Here is a 10724-nt window from a genome sequence, read left to right as displayed (position 1 = left end):
CATATGATTGTTGGGTTTTTCTCTGTATCTATGAAGCGCCTTGAGGTGACTTTTGTTGTGATTTGGCGCTATATAAATAAAATTGAATTGAATTGAATTGAATTGAATATCCCATAGTGCTCCTGCAAATTAAATACAAGGGCAAAACGCATAGAGTAAAGGCTGCAGTTAGCCCGTGCCTGACGCATTCCTTAATTCTGGGGACAGATTGACTGGGGTTTAGTAACCTGTTGGGGCAGTGTGTGTCGGGATGTGTTCATGACCTTTAGCGGGGTGTGGTGTCTGCGCTGTGCTCAGCGGTGGACGCGGGGGCATCTGATGGTGACTTTGGGAAGGAGGAGATGGCAGGGCCTTGGGAGGCCCCGCCGACTCCAGTGATTCATTCCACTAAAGATTTTCCGCAAGAGCTGTTGACACCCTTTGCTCAGGGTTAGGGGTTAGGGACTGAGTGATAAAAACTGATGGTCACTTGGTGCGCCCTGATGCAGCGTGGACCTACCCGCATTTTGTGTTGATTAAAGACAGGCTGCATCTGTGTGATCTGCTTGGCGCCTGATTTTACAGGCTGGGCATCCAAGCGGACGTGCACCGATAGTGCACTTCCTGCTCAGAGTGACAGCTGGTTAACCAGCAGGCCTTTCCAAAAGTGCTTTTGCGCCTACTACTATTAATGGAGGTTCTGTTTGAATGCATTGGCATGGACCTCATCGGGTCATTTAACTGGAGTGCACACAGATATAGCTTTGTATTAGTTCTGGTGGATTATGCAACGCAATATTCCACAGCAGTGCTGTTGTGCACCATTTCTGCAAAGTGTGTGGCGCAGGCACTGTTTCACGTCATCTCCTTAGTCAGTATCCCAAAAGCGAAACTGACTGACCAGGGCACGTTGTTCATGTCTTGGACACTAAAGGGCTGTATGAATTACTGGGCATTCAATCTGTTTGGACCGGCGTCTACCACCCTCAAACTGACGGGCTGGTGGGGCGGCTGAAAAAGACTTTAAAATCCATGATTCGTAAGTTCATTCACAAGGATGAACGCAATTTGCTGCTTATCCCATGCCGTGGGTCAACAAACTCCTGGACCGGTTAGACACTGCTCGCTTTTTCACAACACTGGATTTAACCAAGGGCCACTGGCAGATTCCCTTGTCTGCAAAATCCAAGGAAAAAATGGCCTTCTCCACTCCCAATTTGTCACACTTCCATTTGGCTTGTTTGGAGCCCCAGTCAGTTTCTAGCGCCTCATGGACTGGGTGCTGCAGCCGAACGCTGCATGTCTGTTTAGATGACGTCATCATCAACAGTGACACCTGGGCGCCGCTTTGCAAATTATAAATATGGCATTCCGTTCTGCCATGATGGATCATTGGAGTCTAATTGCCAAATAAGTAAATTTCTATATCTCAATTATTTATGTCAAATTCTTCCAAATGATCTCTCCTTATTGCAATAGGTCAGGGATGTTGATCTGCTAATAGGGTAATTTTTAATGCATTTAACAGGTGAGGTATTCCGTAGTAGTTTTTAAGAGATAGACACTAGGGAGTGTCTAGTGTCTACCAGTGTTTCCCAATTTAGATCCCATACCAGTGACAGAGCATCAAATTTAGGTTAATGCCCAATAACCCAACACAATCGGGGTGACCGTGGCTCAGGGGGTTGGGAAGTGTATCTGTAACCGGAAGGTCGCCGGTTTGATCCCCGGGCTCTCTGTCTTGGTCGTTGTGTCCTTGGGCAAGACACTTTACCCTACCACCTACTGGTGTTGGCCAGAGGGGCCGATGGTGCGATATGGCAGCCTCGTTTCTGTCAGTCTGCCCCAGGGCAGCTGTGGCTACAACCATAGCTTGCCTCCACCAGTGTGTGAATGTGAGAGTGAATGAATAGTGGCATTGTAAAGCGCTTTGGGTGCCTTGAAAAGTGCTATATAAATCCATTATTATTATTAATTCCACAATTACTAGACATTTTGGGACAAATATGAGCTGGAACAGGTAAAACATTAAGTGTTCTGTTATAATATTTGCTTGATTCAGGTAGTAAAGCCATAATAGTCAGAACGGCTACTATGTGAGGTACATGGTCGAAACATGCTGACTCTACTAATGATGTAATATTGAAAGGCCAAAACCCTCTTGTTGGTGAGTTGATATCTACGTGATGGTATTGATGGTATTACATGGTATTGGAATGATGTCTACATGATCATTGGTCATCACCCCAAACCTTGTCTTGAAACCTAATCCTGTTTTAGATTAAATGTTTTGGGTGCTAAATAACATGAGATGTTTGATTTTAAACTGTTATTTTAGAACTTATTTAAGCGTATTAATAGCTATGGGACACTTTTTCTTCAAAAACATTGTTCTTAAACAATTTTGTACAGATAGCAAATGAAATCCAGCAGAAAGCGCTCCACATAGTGTGTCAAGTTTAAGATTTTCATGCACAAAACTAGTCCTTTAACCAATAAATCAAATTTGTTAATACTGCTTTATCACAACTAATTACCCAAGACAAGCAACGGCGACGTATGACCCTCCGGTATGCACTTCTTCTTGTTGATGTGATGGGTGTTTGACAAGGGGAGGCATGAGGTAAAACATCCCTTAAAACAGCCAGCCAGATACAGCGAGGTTCGGCGTCGCTACAGTCAACCCCGACAGAGCACTGGAATCGCCACTTGTGGCCTGCTGGAGCTGGTGCTACACTCGACACCCTCAACATTAGAACTTCCACATTCAAACAAACATGTATTGTCTTTGTAGCAAACACATAAAAACACACCAAAGCTTCAGAATGTGAGACTGAGATTTGCGTTCATCTGTGCAAAGTCTCTACTTGCTGCATTGTGACCAGAATAGTAAGCTAAATTGGTGGTAAAAAAAAAAAAAAAAAAAACAGTTCTACACAGTGTTAACTACTGAAGCAGCACCATCAGAACTGGCAAAGCACAAAGTCTGTAAGTCTACTCATCTGGTCATGTTTCAAAGGTCTTAAAGATCGATGTTCAAGCTATGCAGACGCAGTCCAAACTTCAAGTATAATATGGTGTTCACTTTTCTTCAATTTTCTCTTGAGCAAGTCCACAGTGTTCTTTTTTTTTGGTGATCAAAACAGGAAATATCACTTCTTCTTGCCCTCTATATCCTCTCATTTAGATATAACGTTCTTTGTATAAAAGAACATCAGTTCCAGGTTAATTCTAGTTGTAAAATAAGCTGGTACTTCTCTTCAATTTCAGCTCGTCCTCTTGAAAGCTTTCAAAGTAACTGTCCAAATGCAACACACTCAGTTCAGTGATGTAGTGGTTTGCTGTGTGTAGGTTGGCTTATATTCATCACTCATCTCTGGATTTCAGAAACGAGTCCATCTCAAATAAGTAATGCAAAAATCCCACGGTGCTTATAAGATATTCTCCTCTATTCTGGCACTAGAGCAGTATTGGTGTCTAAGTATAGTCTTCCCCCCTCTCCACTGTGCATCTCTTTTCATTCTCTCTCTGCCTTGGGACTATTTGCTGACATGCCAGCTCTCTCTCTCTCTCTCTCTCTTCTCCTTCTTTTTCTCTTTCAGTCACATTCATCTCATTCTTTAGCTTAACAGTCCAGGCCACTGGTAGAGAAAAGAGAAATGCTATTCTCTCTCTCTCTCTCTTCCTGTCAGCTTCTCTTAAACTCACAACTGGCTAGCTGATATTGCTCTTCAGAACACATAAAATGTGGGTCTATTTTACATTACAATTATTATTAATTTATATGGGACAGAAAAATCATCAAAAAAAAGGTCAAGCAAAAACGACAAACATTCCCTGAGCGCAGAAATATGATCAGTTAGGATTGGTTGCTTTTTTCTAGGGTATTACATATACAGTGCTCCGCACACAGTGTCCTTTGAACACATAATATAACTAGTAGGTATTTTTATTTACTACACTATGGAACAACTGTATGCTAAACATGTAAGGTCGGTGTTGTATTAGCGAGTAAAGTGACATTGTGTTTAATTTTTACTAGAGGTAGCTGTATTAAGCTTGTTTCACTATTGTGGTTTCATTTTAGAAATTGGTTTATCATATATTTGTTTTTTTACTAATCAAATCGCTCATCAATTCTCCTGAAACCTTAAAGGATCCTCTCACAATTGTCATCGATGTTGCCTGCTGCTTTAACGGGGAAAAAAAGACAAACCTGCTTGGATTGTTGTTAAATAATGCTAAACTGGCAAAGATAGTGTGCAAATTCATGACATGTCATTGTTGCCTAGATTGCTTCCCTTCTATTCAGTTTAATTCAATTCAGTTTTATTTATACAGCACCAAATCACAACAACAGTCGCCTCAAGGTGCTTTATACTGTAAGGCAGACCATAACTTCTATGCTCACATGTTAATTATTGTTTTAATAATTAAAAGTCTCCTCCTTTAAATAAAAGTTTTGGATTTAAGGAACTGCCCATGTACACAAAGCCATGAATTGGTCTTGAAGAGTGCAATACGAGATTTGACACGAACACATAAGTGTAATAAGTTTAAAGAGAAATCTGTAAGTAAGAGTAAAACAACACGTGTATTGTGCATCAGTGTTTTTGATAACACAATGTTGAGTAAATGTGGGATTCTGAGAGAAGGAATAAATGATTACAACTGAACCGCCAACTTGCATCAATGTTAGTGCTTCTAGAAAAACTAAATGTGAATGCCAGCTTGTGTGTGTGTGTGTGTGTGCATGTGTGTGTGTATGGCTGCACGTGTCCATCCTCCTCTAGGCTTTACCAAACAGCTCTAACAGTGCTGTCAGGCCCACAGTGCTCGTTTTATTAACACCTGAATACAGTTAAGACTGAAAGCAAGAGAAAGGGCGAATGAAGATAAGGAAACAAAAGTGTGATGTAGAGACACTAAAAGAGGGTGACAACCATGCAAACATCATACAGCAGACTCTGCATCTTCATCTCCTATCCTCTTCTGGCCTTCACTTCCCCTTCCAATGCACTCATAATGATTTCTTTCTTTTTTATTTATAGTTTTTACTGATGCTAGGAACTTACAATCATGAGTCTAGGCAGAACAAAAATAACATAATATTGTGTGTGAGTCATAGTAATGTGTGAGTCATACAAGAATATGCATGTGCTCTGCTTGTTTTTTTTTTATGACCCAGTCGAGGAGTGGCTGTGAGGAGAGGATGCTCCCTTGAGGCTGTGTGACTTTCTCTTCTGTTTCATCAGATGATACGTGAATTCACAGCGCATACCACCAAAGCACATTTAATAATATTCACACATTAACTGCATCAGTGCAACAGAAGACTGTAGCCTGGGCTTTTCAGACATGCACTAAATGCCGTTACTGCTTAAATAGCTGACATCCATAGATACTAAAGGCTGACCCTAACTAAAGCTTGATGTTATCTTTAGTTTCAAACCTCTGTTGTGAGACAAAGAAGACAACCAAACAAACAAAGATGCTTTCTGATCTCCACTCTTAGGTCATTCCTTACAGTATATGAAAAACATTAGCCTTTAATAGCAAAAACCCATCCTACAAGCAGTTTTTGCAACAGATCCAATGAATGTACAAAATTCCACCAGCAGGGAACAGCAGTGCACAGTGCAGAGTTAACTAAAACATCAGTAACAACAATTCCAGAGTGGCATGTTTTTAAGGTGTAAGGTGTTCACTTTGAGCATAGGGCAGCTTAGCAGTCTGACTGCATTCGGTTAGAAGCGGTTTCTGAAGCTTCCATCCAAAGGGGAGGAGAGTAAACAGTTCATGTGCAGTGTGGGTTGGGTTGCGTAGGATACAGACGGCTCTTTCTCTACATCTGAAGCTGTAGATGTCCTCAGTGGGAGGTAATTTGCACCAGATAGTCCTCTGCACAAACTTCACCATCCTCTGCAATGCCCTGTTATCTGCTACAATGCTGCATTGGCTGCATTTTTAGGTAATTAGTTGCATATAACTTTGCTGTTTGCAAAATTTATACATAGGTTTTTGAAATTTACAATTTATATTTGCATTTCAAGTTATGAAAATGATTTGTTCAACATGTTTGTGGTCTTTACAGTACCAAACATAACTTCTTCATACTCTGGTTTTATTTTTTTGTAATTTTAGATGAATTGTGTTAATACACTATTCACGGTGTCAACGCGTTAGCACGGTTAGCTCGTTAACGTGTTAGCGCAGTGCAGCCCCACGCATGGGGCAATCTATGCTAACTTGCTAACGGAGATTTGCCACGTTAATGGCGTTAATGTCATTTTAACGAGATTAATGCTGACAGCACTAATACACATATATCTATATAATGTAAACAATTAAATGACAGAAAAACTTTAAAAAAAACGCTATCTACCATAAAGATTTCTCTTATATTCTTACGTGTACATGTCTGGGATTCTTATTTAGATTCATTTATCATGTATTTTGTACAGTCTGATGTTGAAAAAATTCACTAAAATTTGGTGTGCACTAACTGGTGTATGAGTTGACTGACAAAAAAGTGTTTATTCTTTTCTATTCTATTCTATTCTTGGGGGGCTGTGGACCATGGACTGTCTTTCCCTGTCCACCTCTTGCTTTCAGGGGAGGGGGGCTTGTTGCAGTCTCTCACCCTCATTTTCAAGTATGTCATGACAAACGCCCATACACACACTTATGTTCTTGTCTTGCTCTCTCTCTCTCCCCCTCTCACTCACACACACACACACAGCAAACTTGTATGTTCATTTGTGTACCTCCCTTTGTTTTGTCATATAATCTGTTTTGTTACAGATGCAGCAGACCTAGCATGTACTCAACTCCCTTAAAATAAGTTAGTAAAATAATTAATAAATAGTATCCACTAATAAATGATATTGTATTAAAAGATACTGCTACTCAACAGATGTAACTTCTGATGAAAACAGTCGAGTCACTTCCTTTAAGCTGAAAGTTCGACCACCATTGTTATAATTATCTCTTGTGTATGACCCTGATGCTAACTGGGCCGTGACAATAATAGGAAAACACACCCACAATAATAAGCTCTGAAAATATTAAAAGTTAGGGGAGAAAACAACTCACACAATCTGAGCAAAGAATAATGTGCTGAGTGAAGGGACACAACAAATGTCAGAATCATGATTAGCAAATTAGTTTCTAAAAAGGCTCATGAAATGTTTCTGAGTAAATGTTTCTGCACTAACAGAAGACCAAAGCTTACAATGTGCCTTTTGTTGCCAAATATGCATATGTGGGCTGGCACATGGAAATACATGCATTCCAATTCCATTGCTATGTGCCCACACCCCATACCTCCAGTTTGCAAGATATGTGAAGTATTATGTGTAGAACGGTGTCAATGATGAGTGAATAAACTGTGGTGTAGACATTCACAGGAAAGAGAAAATACACAGATTTTGAGTTTCTGACAAAACCATGCACTTACAGTCATAACGTTTTTTATGAGTTAACATTATGTGGTTTGCAGTTTTGTTTTTAATTTTGGGAATTTGACAAGTTGCGTAAGACATGGTCAAGAGCACAAGAACAAAAGTGCACAAAAAGTCATGTCTGCAGTTTGTCTGTCAATGCTGTGACGTTACTATTGTGGAAACTATCCCACACCTCTCCTAATGAAACGAAACATTTATTAATTGTGTGTTTAACCCAAGACTGTCAAATGTGTGGCCCACTGGGCCAGCGTGGGGGCTTTTTAAAGTCAAATAATTGATGTGAAATCATTTAACTTTTCAGCTTTACAGAAGAATGCACGAATTTTAGCAAGTAAGGCTTAAGTTCCTCAAATATGTGAATGGTCTGTCCACTTTTAGATTCGCTAAATTGTAGTGCATGTACAATGATAAATAATTAAATGAAAAAAATAATGAAAATAACGAATACCATTCATATCTCTTTTTTTTAAACACCTCAGATTCTTCATCATATGCATAGCATGTACTTGTTTACATGCTCTTGAGATTAAATTGGGCTCAAGCAGGAAAATGAGTTTAACATCCTTGGTTTAGACTTTTTACGGCAAAAAAGCTCTGATTCGTCTAGTATACGATTATACTAAGTAGCATCCATTTGTGGGTAGATTTACCGTCTTTATGGGATGGTTTCCCCCCGACGGGAAGAACTGATCAATATTATAATAACATTATTCCAGTCACCAGAAAAACAGTTATTGTATCTGACTTACTTCAGCGTCTGAGCGAGGTGGAATTCCAACAACGCAAAAAGTAACTCCATTCATTGGCGTGTCAGCGTCTGGCGTGCGTAAACCGACAAAAAGACATACTCTGCTGTCAACATTTTTGTCTTAAATCGTGCTGGAGTGTAGAGCAGACTGGCTGTGCTCTTCTCTCCAGCAGTCCCCACAACGTAAACAGTTCAGCTAAAAGCATGTGGCACAGCCCAACCGGAAGTTTGAACTTCAAAATAAATATGGGTACATGTTTACGCATTTTCTTCAAATTTACTTTTGCGTTTCAGGCATTGCATATAGGAAGACGATTCTTATCAGAAATAATACGCTTTACTTAAATAAAACATTTTATTTAAAATCTAGTAGAACCACTAACATTTTTAATATTGCTCGACATTATTGCTCAACATAAACCTTAGTGAGCAATTACAGATGACAGTTCAAACTGCATCCTACTGGATTTATGTGCGTCAAATGTCAATGGTATCGATTCCGTCATCCTCCAAGAACTGCGTGGAGTTCGTGAATAGCTTAATTTCTTGAAGAAAGGTAGGATTTATTGTAAAGCAATGTGTCTTAATTAAATGCTACTTTCAGAGCCGCTCCATTTATTATTTTTTATTTTTATTATTTTTGGTAAATTAATTGCTTTTTTGAAGGCCTTAACATGCTCACAAACTCAGACACAGTCTAGTATTTTACTATTTATTTATGTATTTTATTGGTTTTGGACATAATGGCTCAGTAGCACCCTCTACAAAAGTGAAAAAACTGCCCCAACTGGGTGTCATGCACATGTATGAAATCTGGTACATGCCAAGACAGGACTAAAAGTCCACTGGGTACATGACTCAAACCCAACAGGAAGTCAGCCATATTAAATTGAAGATGAAATTGTGGCGCTAACTTGACCATTTCCAGGAATTATTCATTTTTGAACTCTTCTGGGGGATTTTATCCAATCAACTTCATATTTGGTCAGTCTAAACTACAGATGTGGGCCATATTCAAAATTGTGGTGCCTTTGTGTGTCCACACTGCATTTTAATCATTCACCATGAAAGTTTAATTGGTTCTTATTCACAAATACATTGTCCAATCTGGACCAAACTTCTCCACGTGTGATAAGGCTCCACCCCTGAACATATTTCAAATGCAATATTTGCCAGTGCCAGTTTCAAGGTGGTCAACCACAGCAACCTCAAATTTATCCAGGAAAGCGTTGATGAGTTGTGCTTAGGATGCATGGAAAACTGTGAGTTGTCATCAAATTAATTGCGACATTTTTCCATCAATTCATCAATTCAATTCTACCATTCTATTGTATATAGTATTTTATTTTATTTTATTTTATTCTAATGTGTACAGTTGTGTACACTATCTTATTCTTATCCTATTCCAGTGTTTTTCTAATTTTTGCTATGTAACTTTGCACTGTCCACTTTCTGCTGTAACAAAACAAATTTCCCACGTGTGGGACTAATAAAGGTTATCTTATCTTATCTTATCTTATCTTATCTTATCTTATCTTATCAAGCACGAAATTGCTGTAACTCACAGACACCTTGTTGAATCTCTCCCAAACTTTACAGCCTTGATGGGAGTTCCACCCTGAACCCAGGGGCAGGCTAAGCTCAAAAAGTCTTGAAACTTGTTGCACCTCCATTTTGATGAAGACTTTCATTTTTTATGGCTCTGATCATTGGATATTGCAAAATAGCTCCACAGCACCACCTACAACATTTTTAAAAAGCAGCCCCTACATTAAGTTTCATCTATGAGTCTGAAGTTAGGCAGCCAGATCTAAGATGTACAAAAGTCCTAAACCCAACAGGAAATCAGTCATTTTTAATTTAATGTGCAATTTTGACAATGCTCAATGGCAACTCACCCAGACATATGGTGCGTGGACCCTCTGATTTCAACTAAAATTCGTTTCATTGAATTGTATCAGACACCTTTCTTACACTATGCTGTGTTGTGGACTCTAGTTTTAGAACTGTAAGTACTGAAGAAGTGTCTGTAACTACAGTTAGGGTAGGTACATATGTCAAGATAATGGCGTCTGAAGTGAAAAGTATATATCTGTGTAGTGTCCAAAATCATAGACAGTGTAACAACATACAGCCCCAGTTGTGCTGCTGTGCCAACAGTCCCCTTGGGACAGAGAGAAGAGCATGCACTACTTGTGCACTAACATGCTCTCAATGAGTCATTATATAAGAGCAGGACACGGAGCCCCAAGGGAGGGTGAGAGTGTAGATAGACACTTCTACACCCTCTATTGGTGTTACATTGCTCTCGCACAAAGTCAGACACAGTATATACACTCAACAAAAATATAAATGCAACACCTTTGTTACTGCTCCCATTCCCCATGGGATGGACGTAGAGACCTAAAATTCATTCCAGATACACAATATAACCATCCCTCCCAAACAGTGGTCACAAATCAGTCCAAATGTGTGGTAGTGGGCACATCTGCTATATTGAGATAATCCATCCCACCTCACAGGTGTGCCAC

At 39.5% G+C, this 10724-nt stretch overlaps 1 protein-coding gene across 2 annotated transcripts in view; it reads right to left on the bottom strand.

Annotated features, from left to right (window-relative positions):
* The window catches only part of arhgap23b (Rho GTPase activating protein 23b), a 59997-nt gene extending 50414 nt beyond the window's left edge, over nt 1–9583 (bottom strand). For both annotated transcript variants that reach the window (XM_005944838.3, XM_005944841.3), the window contains exon 1: nt 8195–9583. In XM_005944838.3, the coding sequence (XP_005944900.1) occupies nt 8195–8248 (54 nt within the window). In that variant the 5' untranslated portion in view covers nt 8249–9583. The remainder of the gene's footprint in view (nt 1–8194) is intronic.
* Nucleotides 9584–10724: the final 1141 nt, after the last annotated feature.

Source organism: Haplochromis burtoni, unplaced genomic scaffold (genome assembly GCF_018398535.1).
Source record: "Haplochromis burtoni strain Fernald_Lab_line unplaced genomic scaffold, NCSU_Asbu1 Contig_384, whole genome shotgun sequence".
Classification (NCBI taxonomy): Eukaryota; Metazoa; Chordata; class Actinopteri; order Cichliformes; family Cichlidae; genus Haplochromis; species Haplochromis burtoni.
This window is presented reverse-complemented; position numbering and strand designations above follow the sequence as displayed.